At 35.9% G+C, this 18,544-nt stretch overlaps 2 protein-coding genes across 3 annotated transcripts; one reads left to right on the forward strand and one right to left on the reverse strand.

The window, feature by feature from the left end:
- The first annotated feature begins 275 nt into the window (after window positions 1-275).
- LOC106164332 (DALR anticodon-binding domain-containing protein 3) lies at window positions 276-8,769 on the forward strand. 2 transcript variants are annotated; one of them, XM_087014481.1, is made up of 12 exons: window positions 276-681; window positions 1,394-1,704; window positions 2,414-2,829; window positions 3,138-3,220; window positions 4,406-4,522; window positions 4,910-5,048; window positions 5,398-5,480; window positions 6,023-6,140; window positions 6,285-6,343; window positions 6,759-6,869; window positions 7,469-7,537; window positions 7,819-8,769. In XM_087014481.1, exons 1-12 carry the CDS (start codon window positions 430-432, stop codon window positions 7,936-7,938), a joined length of 1,878 nt encoding a protein of 625 aa, XP_086870607.1. In that variant the 5' UTR covers window positions 276-429; the 3' UTR covers window positions 7,939-8,769. The 2 variants fall into 2 exon arrangements, with proteins under 2 accessions (XP_086870607.1, XP_086870608.1); XM_087014482.1 differs by having other exon boundaries at window positions 4,406-4,510.
- Window positions 8,582-17,969, reverse strand: LOC106170639 (rho guanine nucleotide exchange factor 3). The gene is made up of 12 exons (XM_087014488.1): window positions 17,783-17,969; window positions 16,203-16,289; window positions 15,593-15,826; window positions 15,007-15,103; window positions 14,633-14,709; window positions 13,925-14,081; window positions 13,551-13,609; window positions 13,144-13,185; window positions 12,358-12,462; window positions 11,902-11,970; window positions 11,425-11,608; window positions 8,582-11,081 (listed from the first exon to the last, which is right to left on the reverse strand). The coding sequence occupies exons 1-12, from the start codon at window positions 17,846-17,848 to the stop codon at window positions 10,882-10,884; spliced, it is 1,377 nt and encodes a 458-aa protein (XP_086870614.1). The 5' UTR covers window positions 17,849-17,969; the 3' UTR covers window positions 8,582-10,881.
- Between the last annotated feature and the right edge of the window lie 575 nt (window positions 17,970-18,544).

An 18,544-nucleotide genomic window follows, 5' to 3' on the forward strand; every position in this document is an offset into this window, starting at 1 on the left:
GGTAATTAACTATGGTGCGCGCTCGGCTGACTGCAATGTAGCGTGAACCCCCAGGGAGTTAGGTCGATCTAAATCTAAATCTCTGGATTGATCTAAATCTCTGGGAATGCAACGAGAGAGAGAGAGAGAGAGAGAGAGAGATGACAACGTGTCTGAAATACATGCGTAATTATAATATTATCAACACACAATAAAAACTTTTATTCGAGTATATCTACTAGTACCTGGGCAGATATGGCTATTTTTATGTGAGAAGTTTTGTTGTTTTTAGGTATGAGTTGCAAAAGAGAAATACCAGTTGTGTCCAAAATTTAACGTGAATTACATTCCTTCCTCCAATAAGTGAAGAGCAGTTCACATGAAACGAGATCACAAAGCTACACTTTTGTCACAGAAAGCCAAAGCGAATATAAACCGTACACCTTTAAAATGGCCTCTGGCGAAGGCAGCAACACCGTTGACATACTCCACACCGTGTTAGCTCAAATAGATAAAGTTCTGGTTGAATTCTTAAGACTAACAAAGTCGCCGAACGCGAAGAAAAGAGAAGTGCCTCTCGCACAGAGAAGACATCTCTCAGCTGGTACTAGCAGTGGTGGAAACAAGGAAGAATTTTCCGTAGCCCTACCTGCGCTGTTTCGCGAGCTCAAGGAAGGAGATACTGCTCGAATGGAAAACATGGTGGGTAAATGCCATGGATACATGGTATTTTTGCTTACTAGTACTTATAAGTTACTTGGAGGCTTGTTCGAAGTTCAAGTTTTGTGACATTGAATTTGTATGGAATAGATTCGAATGAGGGAGCGTTCCCATAACACTATCATATAAGCTGGATTGATCTTTAATCCACGGGGATTCTCGCCAAATTGCATTCAGTTTAAGAGCGCATTCCCAGAGATTTAGATCGATCCAACTAGATCGACCTAACTCCCTGGGGGTTCACGCTAAATTGCTGTCAGCCGACCGCGCACAGAAGTTAATAACCCCCTTACAGCTTTTAGTAGGCAGGACAGACATTTAAGCCAGTTAAGCTGACAGTAATCTAGTGAGACTCCCCACCGATCTTAAATCTATGGGAATGGGGTCCTAGTAGTTAAATGTCTGGCTTTAATGTCTGACACTCCCCCTCATAACTTGGAGGGGTCAGGAGTTTACAGTATAATATTGTAGGTATAGAGAGTACGACGATAATTTAATCATGAAACTGGTTATTGTTGGTGTTGGTCATTTTTTGAGAATTTCTCTGCTTGAGATTTATCTTTAGATAATAAATATTTAAAAATAAACTTTCAGTAAGAGGTACATGTATAGTAAAAATGATAAATAATTGATATTATATTTGTGATGTAACCAATAAAGCAAATGATACAAAATTGTTTTCATTTTGTACCAGGCAGAAGATCTTGCCTCCAGCTTGCTTCAAGAGGGCAGCCAGTGGTCAGTACCTTTAATGTCCAGTAGAGTGGACAATCACTCTCTTCTCATGAGACTATCCAGGCCAGAGACATTTAAAGCTGTTCTTGGGTCCGTAATGGCCAGTGGAGATCATTTTGGTAGAAAAGATGGTGTTTTTAATGGCAGGAAAGTTCTCGTGCATGATGTTGGTGCTACTGCTGTGGAACGTAAAGGCAAAGAGACAAGTTTGTTACAGCTGAGATCTGTAGTTCTCATGCAGCATGTAAAACACTTACTGGAGGCTGTTGGGTAAGGATATGGATAAATCTTCTACATTGATTCTTATTATTTGCAAAAGTTTTTATTTATTTAGTACACTTTGGAATTATATGTCAAATTTTCTGACAGCATCTAAACTGAAACCAACTGGACAGTGCTGTTACCAGTTAAGGTCTACTGAATGTAGCGTAAGTTTGAAGAATTATTATTCAGTGTGAACAGCTTCAAACTTATAACTTTTGCAAATAATATGTAACCTCATAATTCGATGTGGATAAGTTTGGAAAATGTGGTATTCAGTCTCTTCAATGGGGGAAAATTCTTACAAATTCTTGAAATAAGAACATTCTTATTGAGTGGTAGCAAAGTTGTCGCAAACAGCAGGCCACCTAGTATTTCCGTTCTATACAGTAAAAGCAAATGCTACACAAAAATGTATTTTAGTGATTTCAAAATTATATATCTAAAAGATTGATAATTTTTTCCCATTAAAAAGTTTGAGTTATTATGGTACCACTACATGGTTCTCTTTATTTTTTTTAAAAGGCATTAGACCTTTATACAGAAAAAAATAAATAATTTTTTTAATGGGGAAAAGTCAACAGTTTCCATTATAGCACCAAGGCATACACTCTCCAAAAGTGTTGAGAAAATTGCTATTCATAAACTGGTTACCAATTTTTGAATTTCCCCTTTTTGCCATTTTCAATTTGAAAGATATATATATTTTTTTTTTCAGATATTCTGTGAACATTGTTGGCAGAGGAAAATCCCAGAATGATATTATTTTCACAGACAAACAAGTTTCAATAGAAAATACAGTTACTGTTGGTGCACATGATTTTCTTCCACTTAAGACAGAAAATCATGACTGTAGAGGAGGCAGTGACTCCTTGTTTAAAGATAATGGTGATACTGGGGACATCCAGTTGATGGAAATAAAGGCAATTATAGACAAAATAAGGGAATGTAAATACTGCAGAGAAGTAGAAATTCCGAAACGTGAATTTCAAGGAGATGAAATAGCAGGAGGTGAAGTGAAACTAAAAAACGATAAGGAGGAACAATTGTGTGTGGATTTAAAGCAATATTTACGTGACTCTGGTTTTTCACAAGGCAAAGAAGGTTATGATAAAAGTCTGGATAAGTTGTACAGTGAGTAGTTGATTTTCTTCTTTTGTTATTTTAAAACATTTGTTGCATATTTAGGTAAATGAAAATTTGTATACCTTTTTCACTTCTCAATTTTAGCCTTTTAAAGAAGGTTCACTTCTCATCTAAACCTTGTGCATACCCTCTTTTAAATGCAAACTGCATCTTCAACTAGAGAAAAGAGTCCAAATATGTTCATCTCTAGAACTAGAAATCAAGCAAAATGAGTTCCATGTATAACCATGTGGTTATTTTAAGTTTGCACATATTTTTCAACAGTTGTTACCAGTACTTCATATTCTTTCCTATAGTTCATACAACCAATCCATACAGCCCCCATTTGGAGCAAATTGTGGTTCTTGATGAATATGTTAAATTAATGATGGAAAAAGAGGTAGGTTTATGCCTTTGATTTATTGAAGCTGATTTAGAGACCATTCCCACAGATATTTAGATCAATCTATCCCCCATGGGGAGTCTTTCTAAATTGCTGTCAACTTGGCCAGCTTAAATGTCTGTTGAGCCTAGTAAAGCTGTTAAGGGGTAATTATCTTTACCCTTGCTCAGGCCTATACCCAACTACCAGACTGCACGTAAGGATCCTGAATTAACCGGTATATCGGACCACACTACCCATTTTCAAGGTGTGTGTCAGATGGCATTTCGGAGTATCACACCCGAGAACAAATTTTGTAGGACGATCATGGGCTCATCCAAGCTCGGCTATCACCTTGATTGGATAGTAAACGATTGTTGTAAAATCACTATATGATTTCAAAAACGGGTGCATAAATTTGAAAACCACCTAGAACAACCTTAGACTGTAGGCCTACTCTTACTTTAGAGTACTCTATTTAATTGTCTCTATGGGGGTATATGGGGACTTTACTACATTCAGTTTGAATGCTTTAACCGGTATATCGGTATAACCACTTTTGATAGGGCTTTTTTGCATTGTATTAGATTAATGTGGCAGTCTAAGGTTGTTCTAGGTGGTTTTCAAATTTATGCACACGGTTTAAAAATCATATAGCGATTTTACGACAATCGTTTACTATCCAATCAAGGTGACAGCCAAGCGTGGGCTCATCCTGTTGGTGTTCTGACTGATACTCCGAAATGCGATCTGACACACACCTTGAAAACGGGTAGTGTGGTCCGATATACCGGTTAATTCAGGATCCTTACGTGCTGAATCTGGTAGTTGGGTAGGCCTGTTGCTGATTCAGTAGGCGTGACAGACATTTAGGCCTCTTGAGCTGACAGCAATTTAGCATGAACCCCCAGGGAGTTAGGTCGATCCAGATGGATCGTTCTAAATCTGTGGGAATGCAGTCTAAGTTTCAAGATCATATTCATTTGGGAACCTTTAAAATGAAATGCATATCATGAATACACAAATGAATCAAATGAGTAACTTGCGTCTAGTTCTTCAAATTTTGAATTCAGAATGGGAAGCCAAAATTAGCTTTGAAGACAGTATATAGTGATTTTCTGAAGATGGAAATATTAAGTTTGCATGTGATTTATTCAAGTGGAAATCCAGATCAGTTTGACATATTTCAAGTCTATTTTTCAGCCTGAAGTGTGTATCCATGTGGAGCCATATACCATGTCCTTCATGCAACAACAAGTAGGTCTGCTGTGGGAGATGACATCTGATGCTGCTAAAACTATCTCTCAGGTATGGGTCAAGGTCAGTTAGGTCAGATAAATCAAGGTTATACCATGCAGTGAAGCTCTATATGTACCTTGCTAGTCTCTCTCAACTCATGGAAACCACTTAAATTCTTTGTGAAAATGTGCCTGCAAGACTGTTGTGCAGTGGACAACAGCACCTATTCAAATTTTAGTTATTTTAGTGCATCTTTGTTAAAAAGAAATGGGCCTTTTTCGACAGATTTTTTTTATTTGTAATAATGTTTTGAATAGAAAAATTTGTGATAGCCCTCACCTTGAATTTATTTCAACAATACACACTCCAAGACATGTATTACTTCTATTGTACACAGCTAGTTTTTGAGGTTGTTGCTTTAGTTACAAGTACATGCAAAATGATGATACTGTGATATTCTTCATGTAGGTACATTTGCCATTTGGACCCATCTCAGCAAGGAACACTAAAGGTTCAGTGATGTTACCCACGACAGAGGAGTTTGTCAGTTTGAGGAAGCGGCAGACGACAGAGGCGTTTGAACTAAAGTATGGCAGTGGTGTTGGTGGTAAGACTTTTACTTCGTGAGAAATTTACTTAATAATAGTATTATTTTTGCAGATATTTATTTTCAGATCTAAAGTAATTCCATGCAGTGTTAATGTAGTGGGTAAATTTTCTTGATGATTCCAGCTGATAATTTGGTCCTACAAGATCAACCTCCAGTACATGCCATGTAACCCCTACACTTTGCAACAGAAAGTTTGTTGATGTTACATGAAGATTTGAATTGACCAGTGTTCATAAAGTTTCAGTTAATATAAAAATTAACGTCCATATTCTATTTGGTCGAGATAAATGATCAGTCAGGTTATAATGGGTTGAGTTATTTCATCATTTCATTCCCTATATTTCAGGTCCAGGGTGGGACCTCACTATCCAGTCATTGACAACTGCTGGGATTGTGTTTGAATTTCTGACAACTGTGGCTAGGAATCCAGTATGTTCAACTCTGAGTAATGTATTATGGGATAAATGGGGAGATTTGAGGGTTGTGTTTGGGTGTGTGTGAGTGAGGTAAGAGGGGGATGGGTATCACTGCTTGTAAGAGTTAAGTTAAATTTGTTTTGTGTAAATTTTGACAGTCCTATTTGTGGATGTAAGGAGGGAGTTTTACATACCTCATTGCCCCCCCCCCCCCCCCCCCATTCCAATTTCACTGAGTGCATATGCCAATAAGATAAACCACTCAATTTTAATTAGATTTAAAATAGTACTGTATTGATAAATTGTTTTAAATCAAAATAATATCACTGCTTACATCACATAGACATCAATATTCTCTCTCTTCTTTACAAATTTTAAAGCAGATTTTTTTTGTTTTTAATATGGAGGGGGGTGTTAACCCTTAAGACTGATTCATCATTCTCACATCTGTGGAGGTTTGAAACCTGTGCCCTCTGAATACAGTTATATTCATTTTACATCTCGGAAGTAGTGTCGATTTGACCTTTGCTCAAACTTTATTTACATTTGTTTTAGCTGAAACTGGAGTTTAGTCAGAAGTCAGAAGGTGCCACAAAAGGAGGGACATTTGTGATGTACAATTATGCCAGACTGGCCACTCTCATGGCTCACTTCGATGAAGCAGTGGTCAAAGGTAACAGTGATCTGCCTCAAGACTGACCAATGTTTTTTTTTTTTTTTTTTTTTTTGTACACTTTCCCATTTCTTCTTAGATTGGCTGCCTTTCATGGACCCAGTAGGTATAAGACCTGAAAATCTGTTTCTTTTGTTTTTACAGGAATGTTTCCACCACTACCAGAGTGTTGGCAGCTGGACTTCTCTGCACTTAGAGAAGAGGTAGGAGTTGATGTTACATTTGTTCTTTTGTTTTTAAAATATCGTCAAAACTGCAAGTTTCTGGTCATAAATTTGACTTACTTATTTTCCCTCCTGTTTGTAAAGCATAGAGAGAAAGCAGAAAATACCTGTGAAAATATCATATAAAATTTTCAGGAAATAAAACCATGGTCTTTTTTTAAGCTACATCATTTGAAACTACATGGTGGCATTTGGCCACATTTAGCTGCAATAATTTGACATATCAAGTACTGGTACTCACTTGAGACACATATTTAATACACTTAGTGATTGGTACTCTTTATACCCAATGCCAACTAATTTCCAAGTAATTTGCGCTGATTTTATGGACTGTTCTTAAAACACATGCTGTAAACATGTAAAGTCACTGCCAATTCCTTGTCTTATTTTTCAGGAGGAATGGTTGCTTCTCTTCAATTACATCCTGCCATTTCCGAGTCTTGTGGAGGATTGTGTGGGGCCATTTCACCCTGGGGATCCTAGGGCAAAAATAGACACACATAAGGTATGTGGTTTTCTTTATGTATTGGTGCATCACAAGTTTGCGTGGGGCCAATTCACAGTTGGGTTCTCAGGGCAAAACTAGATCAATATTTGTTTTTGGCCTTGACCCACTACCTGTCTGCTGCAACTGCTGGATACAGAGCTTTGTTAAAACTATCCCTTAGAAGCCACAAACTTTAAATCATTTGAGTGTTTTAATTATTGGGTCACGTTACCTCTGTTTATACTAAGATGGATGTCAAAAACAAAACGACAAAAGACCCAAGCATGGTGCATCTCGTATACCTGCATGGCACACAGGAATGTCAGTCAGTCGGTGCAAACTCACTGTGGAAATTGGTTTTTCAGCTTTAACTTACTGTTTTTATTTTGTGTTGATTTAATCTAGCATGCTAAAAAGCCAGAGTTGTCTCCAAAAAGAATGCCAGATTATTTTATGCTACTTTGTAAATTTGGAAGCAATGGGCTTTGTGGTTAACTACCACAAAGCTTCTTGTTTTTAGACAAGCTTTCATCAACTTGAAATATAAAAATTCGTACTTGGGAGTTGATATTTTAGTGTTGTCAAAGTGTTTGAAGATTATTTTTTACGAATTTTAGATTTGCAATTTTCTCCTCAACTTGAGCAGGGATCTCAGCTCCTACTATGGCAGAGTTCATGTCCTTGGGGTATGTTTACTTTGAGTTGTGTATGTATACTCATTGTGCTAAATAAAATAACAAATTCAAGGAAAATTGAGTCATAATGCAGTCTCAGAATGCATTTTGTTAGTGTTTGGGAAGACATGAGCCAAAAGATTCCGATTGTATTTAATGATGACTTTTAATGTAGTTTGACCAATTCAAACATATCAACTTAGAAAATTGCAGTTATTATGCATTTTAAATTGATATCTTTTATCACAGGCAGAGCCATATAGAATTGAAAAAAATTTTTTTTTTAATTCCAGGAGCCATTCCCTCACCTCCTTCCCACCATGTATTGCAGACTTCATCTATTAAAGGGAGTGCAATATGTTATGTCCAGTGCATTTAGACTGCTAGGCATTCAACCTCTAACTCAGATGTAAAGCATGTCCAGCAGCAAGTGACCATCACCAAAATTTTGGATTTTTCACTTAGGGCCCCTTTACACTGGACGGCATCCTTTCTGCGTCCAGCAGTACGGTCCCATTTGAGAGTTAAAAAATAATAATAATTTACATGCCGACAACTGGCCGATCATTGAGCATTCATTCTGATACAAAATCAATGCTCGTGTCTCCTTATTGAGACCGCAGCGATGCCAAATTTCATGGTCGCAGAAAGGACGCCGTCCAGTGTAAAGGGGGTATTACTGTTACCCCAATCTTCTCTGGTGAATGCCAACTTTATCTTGGAATTTCTACTTAGTCTGGGGCATTTCTGAGCTGGCATACATGTGGGACATGTGTTAGAAGTTACCATCGCCTAGTTTGGGATCATCGAGTTTAGATTACCACAAACTTCGGTTCTTATGCATGCCAGCTCATTTTCAAAACTCCACATCAACTAGGCAAAAGTGGATGTGGAATATGTATGCATTTTAAAGGTAAATGTGGAAATCTGAAAATATACGATATATATATACAAACTATATTTACGGATATGAATTGCATATTGTATTTAATTCATAAGAACATTACTTCTGATGGTCAACATGACATTTTTGACAATAAAAAAGAACAAAAGCTGTTTGTGTTTCTATGGGTATGTTTGCTTTTTATTCTAATTCACTCCATTGCACATTATAATCCCCAACATAATATCTTCACAATTCAAGTTCACATATGAGATGCCTTATTCATATCTACAAACCTGAACATTTTGTCAAAAAATACCCCCCCCCCCTCAAAATAATAAATAAATAAAGTAAAAAAAAAGGCTGTACACACTCAAACAATCTGTATGTTTGAATCTATTTTCTTCCCAAAAAGGCACATTCTTCAGGTCACTTTTTAAATCCCAACCAATCTAATATAGAAAAGCATGTACAAATGTCTTCTTGAAATCACAATGCATTAGTTCTATTTCGCCTCTATTAGCTTCATGTGCCTTCCCACTGACAGCTTCTATGTAGAGAGAGAAAAAGGGGGAATTTCTTTCTCAAATCTCACTGATGCTTTAATGCCACTTTGCCTTTAAAGATGTAATTGCCATTTTTGACTGTAAATTAGCATCTTATCTCCGTCATCAAGTTGTTGCTGACCTAGAACCTAGACAAAAAGAGATCGAAGGCCTAAAAATTAAGACTAATCTTTTTAGAAAAAAAAAAAAGTCTGCGAAATAAGAAGCTGGGTAGGAGGCATTTTTGAATTTGTTGTTTACCCCCCCTGTGCCAAGTGTGATCTTGAAAACTCAAAGGGGATGCTATTCAGAAATAAGAATAACAGAAAAAAGGAAAACAGAATTATCTGGTAGCATGAACAGGTGGGAATATCTCACCCAAAGGTATTAGAAGACAGCGAATCATTTCAAAAATATTATGCTACTGTACTTCAAAACTGTTACAATAAAACAACACAAATAGAAGTTTTGCTCGTAAAAAGAAAGACTAGAACCGAAACCTAACGGAAAGCATCTATGACTCATTTGAAGGCTTTCAATATTTTTTTCATTTCCAATAAATAAACAGAATGAGCTCTTAAATTATATTCAGAAAGAAAAAAAAACTATTGCAACTTTGGCTTGGCACTCCAATGTAAAGGTTGCCACACAGGCAAGGATAAGCAGTCGTTTTATAAAATCCAAAAAGAATATTTCTGTATCTCCACCTCACTTGAAATTATCAGTCCGTGAAAACCATTATTTCTACACCAACCATTCATGTCACTTAAACTACTGTATCAATATCAGTCTTCACAAACATTCCCTGTGCTCTAGACATTATATAATTAAATAAATTTAACTAACAGGATCTGATTTTACCAATAGACAATAAAGATATTTTGCCATAAGCATAAAAAATGGGTGAAATGAAAAAATGTCATACTTTGGAATCCTCAATACCAAGATGACAGTGCAAAAGGGGAGTTATTTACATAGAAGTTCAAAATATCAATGATAATGAAGATTTTCAACTCTCTAAATGATTCTGTACATGAAAGAGCCTTTGACAAAGTACCCTCTTGAATTAAAGCCTTTTTAAGAAAATAATGAACTATTTACAAACTGTAATGTCTTCTTTTCCATAAAAAATCCGACAGTGCATTCTCAACTTCTTCCATGTGATAAAACTTGCTTTCTCTTAGAATAATGCAGCAAACAGATCAATGTGCAGTCTGGGAGAGTGAAATCTCATTGTGAAAGACATTTCAGTGTACAAATGCTGCCAGGTTTTGAGTAGCCATAATTGGAATGAGCATATAAAAGAGGAAACCGTCTTCTTTAAATCTCAACTCTCTTAAATGGGAAATGCTCCGATACTTCTACTGTGTTCTCTACTCGTGCAAATTTTCCATAAAAAATCCGACAGTGCATTCTCAACTTCTTCCATGTGATAAAACTTGCTTTCTCTTAGAATAATGCAGCAAACAGATCAATGTGCAGTCTGGGAGAGTGAAATCTCATTGTGAAAGACATTTCAGTGTACAAATGCTGCCAGGTTTTGAGTAGCCATAATTGGAATGAGCATATAAAAGAGGAAACCGTCTTCTTTAAATCTCAACTCTCTTAAATGGGAAATGCTCCGATACTTCTACTGTGTTCTCTACTCGTGCAAAAAATGTCTTTCATGTTTCCACAACCAAGCTGATAAGAGATCTTTCTAGGTAATATGATTTAGGGAATTCCTTTTTGATGGGACTCGTTTTTTTAAGATGCAGGACACTAGTTTAAGGTAACTGCTGCAGACGTGACCTTCAGCCTATCTCTCCCAACCATTTATAACGAAAACTGGGCAGCACAACTGTCAGGCAAACCAAACTGCCAAAAGAGATCATTTCCATGAAAAGTTTGTTCACCTGCTGGATATGAAAAACCCAATACAAAATGGTCTATATGAAGACAGGCAGGGATATGTCCCCATTTGTCCTAAACTGCACGTCCTGTTCCTCTTTCTCGCGAAGAGCACTACCGTTGATGACGGCCTCTATACTGCTCAGCCACTGCTTCTTGTCGTGCTCGTCGTTGGCTTGTAACGTATGCGCCTGACCCTTGGAGGGGTTTTTGAAGGACACCTTGAACACATGTTTGCCTGGGAGGAGAAGAACAAAGGGTGATCACACATGTCACAGAAATGAGTAACAGTTTCTACCACATCCAACTCTACATTGAGAATGGACTTTGTAATAATAATAATAGTTATGTTTACAAATTAGTTCACTTATGTTCTTGAAGCAGGTGGTAATTCTGATGAAAATGGTGACTCAACAGAAAACATTTAGTACTAAGATAATTTCTAAATCAACAGAATGGTTTTTTAACTTTAAGTTAGTATGGCATGATATATATATATATATATATATATATATATATATATATATATATATATATATATATACTTAGGATACCTTTTTAAAAACACAAAAACTACTTACAAGTCTGACCCTGAGCAAAAGCTGTGCGAAAAGAGCCCATTTTTATCTCTCCGTCCTTGAGATCCTCCAGGACCAGTTCGCTGGCAGGAATGGGTTGGCGGTAAACCTGATTTTTCTTGCTGCCCTCGCGGGTGGCTGGTCGCGTCAAGACCAGTGCGCGGTCAAATAGGAATGCATTCACTTTCTGGAAAGATGATGAATAAAAGTTTGGATAAATTCATCACTGCTGAGGAACCTTTATGCTTTGAAAATATCAGATTAAGAAAAGTTTCTTCCCCCCCCCCCCCCCCTCCCCAAGTTTATCACGAGTTAAATTGAGCAGTCTGCATTTGGTGGATTTAACTAGAAAGTGACCCATCCACTTTCAATTTGACAAAAAACAAATACAGTAACAGTTTAAGTATTCAATTTTCCCCATTAATAGAATTGCCATACTACAAAGCTGCATTAACTTAAGAAGGGAGCATCTTGACTTACCGTCCCCCTAGTGTTTTTTAAGGAGCCCTCACACAGTAATGCTCTGGACTGCCCCAGCAGGTATTCTACCTGAAACACACAGAAAATAATACATTTATACAAGTGAATAGAGAATGAGATACATATGAGACCTTGAAATGATGCAGAAATATTTTAAGCTGGCAAAGTATTTTTTTCTTTGAATTTGAGGTCTTGAAATGAGGCAAAAATGTTCAAAGTTAAAGCAATTCATTTTAAGACCTCATTTTTCCCTCTATAGATTAAGCCTCTTGAGCAAATTGCTCTTGTCTTGACAACAGTTTTTCTACTATCAAGAGATCAACTTTTTATAGTCAATGATTCTATTTACCTTTCTAAGCTAAAACCAATAGACTAGATTTTATTTATTTATTTATTATTTTGCTATACTGCCCCACCATACTAAGATACAGAAGTTGTACCACAGTCAAAACTCACCTCTGTGGATTCTTCCAAAAACTCTAGCTGCGACACGACGAACCTGCATTTCGAGATCCCCGTCTTCTCGTTGACCTCGCTGATTATTTTTTCTACCACTTCAACCTGGAAACAAATACAAAAAGGAAAAATATATATACAAGATGAAGAAATCCCTGCAATATATGATACTGAATTTTATTTGTAGTGCATGTGCATGCATGCATGCATGCATGTATGTACAAGTGCACAACAAAATTTTATTTCCACAAAAATAGTCAATATGTGAAAAGCATGATGAAGTCTCGTGAAAACTTTGAAAAAAAAAAAAAAAAAATGTTGATGAACAGAATGCGTCAATGACATACTTCAATGATATTCATGAGAGTATACTGATATTTTAATTCATCTTACATACATAATATTAAAGCAATAATAACTCTTCGTTTCGGCCAAAAAATGAATTTTCCTGGAGTAAACAACAATTTTTCCATACTTACCAATGCTTATTGAATCCATTTTTACATTCAAAGTTAGTCCCTGGTTTTTTTCTAAAAAGTTTGTTTTTTTGTTAAAATCTCTTAAGAGATTTTAACAGAGTATAGACATCAATGGAGGTCACGTGGTCTAAAGACAAGTTCAAATATCAGAATAAAAGCTATAACTGCTGTTTTTGTGGTAAAACAGAATATATTATATTTCTATGAGTTATTCACAAGGTTTTTATCGTGAAATATAGGTCTCATACGAAGAGTTATTATCCCTTTAAGATTTCTGCAAAAAGCTTTAACATATGTCTATACTCACAGCATCATCTAGCAGTTTTTTGTCTTCATGTTCATTCTTTGTCTGAAAGGAGACATGGAACTGATGTTCAAGAAATCGCTTATACGTAACCCCTATCTATACAACACTCATCGCAATGCTTGCAAATAACAACCTTGAAGGTAAGTTACAAATTTTATTGAAAGGGTTTGTAATTTGGCCAATCCACATCGCTTTAATTAAAAACAAACCCTTCATGATTAATTGCTTTTAAACTAAGTCAAACTGTCATGCAAGGCAGAATAATCATTTAACACATGACACAACCAAACTTGCAATTAAAGCTGCTAGGATTAACATCAATGCTACAATATGCCTCAGAGATGAACTAATGAAATGAAACACTAAGTTTAAAAAAAAAAAAAAAAAAACTCAAAAATAACACTCACATATTTCTGGATTTTCTTTAGTAAAAGAGGATATTTCACTAGTCTGCTTCTGGGCACATCTGAAAATTGAAAAATGAAATGTTTGTAAGCAACATTTTTCATAATACAAAGAATCACAACAATGAATATCCTCTTCATAGCTTATGTTTAAATAATTTATATTTGCAATTCTTTTCCTAACATAGAATTCCACTTCATTTAATAAAAACCTTATTTAATGATGATCGCATTTCACCACCAACCCTTATTATTTATCATTATCTTTATCCTTATTGTGTAAGATTTTTCCTTACATTAATACAAATAAATAATAACACTGACAGCTGTTACAAGAGAAAATGCTACCTCAGATGTAAGCAGTGCATCAGGCGTACCTAAAAAGCTCCACAGATCCAGTCTCCGGCTGAACGGCGACTCGTAACACCTCTGCAGGAAATCGTCCACTTTTTTCTGGTGTTTCTTTTCATCAAGGAGAGCCTTGGCAAACACTTGGTTGGCACAGTACTCGATGTAACAGCGTAAACACGGAAGCTGGGTAAAAAACAGGAAGGAAAGACGACTTAATATATATACTAATGATGTTTTTTACACGCACCTTGGTTCGCTCTTAGATTACAGAATTAAGTACCAGTCTGGGAGATTAACCATGCAAACGTCTCCAGTTTCCTTCCATTATTAATGGCTATATGCATACTACATGGCAATTTGCTCCAAATTTAACACATAATTTGAGAATTAAGTACGCAAATGCCCATAATCTGTTTTTTTTTTTCTTGTTTTTTTTTTAAATACAGAATCTCCCAGTTAGGGAAGATGTAGAAAACTGAGACTACTTTTTTGAAGTCCAATCTTATCTATAATATTGAATATATAATTAAAAATGACTCATCAAGGTGATAAAAAAAAAAAAGCTTGTCGCTGACAGGCAAGGAAAAAATTCTACTTCTATTTCAAATGAGCATGTGCTACACTCTCCTAGAGTGAAAAAAAGAAAAGAAAAAAAGCTCCTCATGCTGGCACAAATTTCAAACTCTATTTCATGACAGTATCTCTGTCAGTAATGAAGCAGTGAAAAGGCTCACCCAGTCCACTAAGATCTTTCCTATGCTGTCTATGGATCCCTCAGTATTCTTCTGGCTGCTCAGCTTGGACACCAGGTCTGGAGAAAAAAAAAATTCAAATAAAAAAGGAATTAATCTAGGGTGAGAATACACACTTATATGTGTTTTTTGCAATGTGATACACTTCATCTGCAATACACAAACAACAGCTAAAATCAGTTACTTTTTGGGCTTCACTAGTCCAGTGTTATTGCACAAATGATGAAATTATTTACAAGATTAAGTATCAGATTAACGTCTTTTGCAAAGATTTCTCAATGTCTGATCCGCAAAGACTTTTTTTTTTTTTTTTTTTTTTTGGGGGGGGGGGGGGATTGTGATAATTAATTATTTACCTTTATGTATTGGCACCAATTCCTCTATAATGCCAAATATTTGTTTCAGTTCATCCTCAGTCATCAGGTGTAGTGTTTTCATTCCATCGTGGTATACCTAATCAAAAGAAATAGATTAAGTTAAGCCCATTTATCTCTCAGTCTGTCTGCTGGTCTGTCAATCCATCTAATCTTGTTGAAAAAGCACGAAAATTTTTCATATCCAGTATCTGTAACAGCTGTATTTCCTGTGTGATTTTTTTCAGCCATTTTCAAATTGTTGACTGTCAATTCACAAAAACATACACAAAAAATTAATTAATCAATACATTAAAATAATAAATAAAATAACAGAATACAGTAGCTTTAACTGCACCAAATGCAGTCACCAATTTCTTGATTAAAAAGCATAACACCAATTGCATTTCTGCCTAAGCACATTTGTCAAATAGTTTTAAGTAGCCAAAATACAAATCCAACTCAAAGAAAATTTACAGGATAAAAACCCTCAAGAATTTTGTTTCAAAGTAAAAATGAGCAATATACAATATACAAACAAATAAATAAAATGAAGGTGAAGGTGCAAAATTCAAGATGGCCTGCTTACCTTCTTTACGTTCTGAAGATCTTGTATAAGATCCTCCTCTCCCTGCAACAGTTCATGAATCACTTCTTGCCGACTCATCTCTTTCTCATTCAGCAATTCTTTGATGTTTCCGTCCACGGAGTCTCGCCACAGCTTGCTCTCACGCCGTTCAATCTTGGCTGGCGGAGGTTTCTTGTATTTTGGCGTCTTGCAAGGCGACGGAGCTGGTACCTTGAAACCATTGACTACAGCGTTCTGTAAATGCAAGGGAAAAGTGAATGTCCGTACATGCTCATGACTTTTTTCTTTTATCGCTAGTAAACAATATATGGGAAAAAGTTATACTTCCTGTCAATTCTTGGTTATTATACAGACTATGCCTGTTTGGCTGCTTAAGTCTTGAACTTCACGCCATACTGGTAGATAAGTTTGTTTTTGTAAAATCTCTTTTTATTTCCTTTTCAATGAACACTGTGAGACAGAAAAGTAAGTGTGAAACAAAAGTTCAGTAAATATAAGTAAAAGTACAAATTAAGACTAGGCGGGCCCAAAACACCATTGAAATTTGCTAGCAATTTTCCTGCAAATAATATAGATTTATTTAGTGATGACCTCCTGTAACAGCCCATACCTCAGAATTCTTACAGCCTTCAATTTGCTTCTGTGGTGTCTTGCAAATTCCTGACCCAGAACTTGGCATACGAAAACTTGTGCTCCTCTGAAAAAAAAAAAAAAAAAAAGTGAAAAAATTAATGAATAAAAATACAAAAATAGACAAGTGCAAGAGGTCAGGCCACAGCTTCCAAATAATGACTGTGATCAGATGTATACCATAAAAAAGGTCAAAAAATAATTATTTACTCCTTGTGAAGCTTTGACACAATAGTGCGCCTCAATGGTAAGCCATATCATCTCCCAAAATCCATTAAATTCTTTTTTGGCCCATTTGTGACCCATTTCAAAACTTTATCAAAATCCATCCATAACTGTTTGCATAATGTTGCAAACATATAAACAAAACTTACTCTTGGGTTACTGTGCAGGTTTCTCACTTATCACAGTTATAAAGTAAATCCAATTGATCATCCATGCTTACAAAAACAACAACACCGACTGGGGTAGCGCTAGCAATTTTTTTCACTTAGCCAAATCATCACTTTTTTGTCAATTTGTTATCCAAATGGTGTTAATGTGACTAAAATGAGTCAAATCAAGCCCTTTTTGTTTAGCCAATTTAAGTCAGTTTTAGCATTTGGCTAAATTGGCGAGTGTTAGCGCTACCCCAGACTGATTGCTAGCTATGTCTGTCATTTCTGTCATGACCTAAACATTACAACCGCCAGCTGAGCGATGACATCAATTCTACACTAATAATTCTAGCTGGACAGAAAGCAGTACACAATCAGCAGGAGAAATATCTCGTATATATCTCTTGAAAAATCAATCTGTGTCCCTCATAGAGGATAATTACGAGCTGGATTTTTGCTCACTGTTTCATACCCATTTTTTTGTGTGCTTTTCCCAGGTTTGGGGGGGGGGGGGGGTATCCAAAATTTCCACCTGTAATTTCCTACAAAACTTCGGGGAGTCCAAGTATGCCTAAAGCCATCATATTTCCAAAAAAATCCATAAGCCCTTCAGCTCTGACTTAAATAAATTTCATTAAAAAAAATATAAAAATAAATAAATAAAAAGTATATATATATATGTATAACTTCAACCTTAGGGTTGCTATATTTCAATAAAGATTATTATCATTATTATTATTATTATATTATTATATAGCTGTCTTAAAAAATATAGGCTGTGTGGTATGGTGATGCGGGTTGCTGTCCAAATGACAGCTGGACAGTTCACTTGGACAACCCTTGGTATACATAGACAGTAGAGAGACCTTTTGACCCAGCCTTGGAAAATGTTTGAGATGAGTCAGATGACCAGGGATTTAAGTGGCCCTTTGAAAAAAAATATCTTAATAATGCAACCCAAAAAGGTGCACAACCTTACAAAGGGGTCCCACCACCCAAGTATCTGGGTTTCACCATAAATCTGATCGTTTTTCATCTTTTGATTAAAATAATGATAGCAATGAGTAAGGAAGATAAATATTTAATTTCTATTAGACAGAAAGCCCAGAATAAAAGTTAGTCTTAAGAAAGGCTATGTTCAAACTGGACCAAGCTATTGGTTCAGAACGTGTGCTCCCCTTACCTGAAGAGTGCTGCTCAGTTTCCTCATGGCGTTGACGGGGGAGAGGATATTGGCCAAAGATGCCATGGACTTCAGGGAGCGCTTTCTCTTGCTATCCTGCAACAGCGACAACCAACTCGTGAAAAAATGTATATCCTCTCAATGAACTCTGGCAATTTCAACTTCAGACTCAAACCACTTTTTTTTTTTTTTTTTGCAGTTTGTCTTCTAATGTTTCATTGAAATTTTCACTACGAAAACATAATCTTTGTGAGGTATAGGTATCAATACAATACACTAACTAACTGCACATAACGCTTAGTGACAACTGAAAGATTATCACAGAAAACCTCCCTTTCTATAATAAGCAGATTATGACAACGTCATGAAGTTTCTCTGCCTGGTTATTTCTAACCCCTAGATAATTGCAACAATTCAACTTCTCTTTGGTTACAAAACACATGCAGTAAACCAATGAAAGAAATGTTAATTGGAGACTGGCTATATTCAAATTAGGAGTCAACAAAAGGAAATAATAAAGAAAAGGTGACACATGAATGTGCTTTTATAAAAATTAAAAAAATTTTTTTTATAGTTATCATAATTACTATATGCAGTAGTAAAGTATTAGTAGTAATAGAAGCATTAGTTGTAGTAGTAATTAATGGGTTTTTTATAGCCAGTTTCACAAGTCTTTTGCTTCACGTGTTCGCAGTATGTTTTGCATGAGGCAATTACATGATTAGCTTAGACCTTGCAAATGGATAAGGAAATATTATGGTC

Source organism: Lingula anatina, chromosome 6 (genome assembly GCF_051362555.1).
Source record: "Lingula anatina isolate TDL-2025a chromosome 6, LinAna3.0, whole genome shotgun sequence".
NCBI lineage: Eukaryota > Metazoa > Brachiopoda > Lingulata > Lingulida > Lingulidae > Lingula > Lingula anatina.

Bases quoted from the DNA above. Each gene is read 5' to 3' on its own strand.
- LOC106164332 (XM_087014481.1), top strand. From the start codon at position 430: ATGGCCTCTGGCGAAGGCAGCAACACCGTTGACATACTCCACACCGTG. The intron at 3,221-4,405 runs GTAGGTTTATGC...TCTATTTTTCAG, and splicing joins AATTAATGATGGAAAAAGAG to CCTGAAGTGTGTATCCATGT. The intron at 6,344-6,758 runs GTAGGAGTTGAT...CTTATTTTTCAG, and splicing joins TCTCTGCACTTAGAGAAGAG to GAGGAATGGTTGCTTCTCTT.
- LOC106170639 (XM_087014488.1), bottom strand. From the start codon at position 17,848: ATGGCATCTTTGGCCAATATCCTCTCCCCCGTCAACGCCATGAGGAAA. The intron at 14,710-15,006 runs GTAAATAATTAA...TTTTTTCTCCAG, and splicing joins ATTGGTGCCAATACATAAAG to ACCTGGTGTCCAAGCTGAGC. The intron at 14,082-14,632 runs GTGAGCCTTTTC...TTTTTTACCCAG, and splicing joins GAAAGATCTTAGTGGACTGG to CTTCCGTGTTTACGCTGTTA.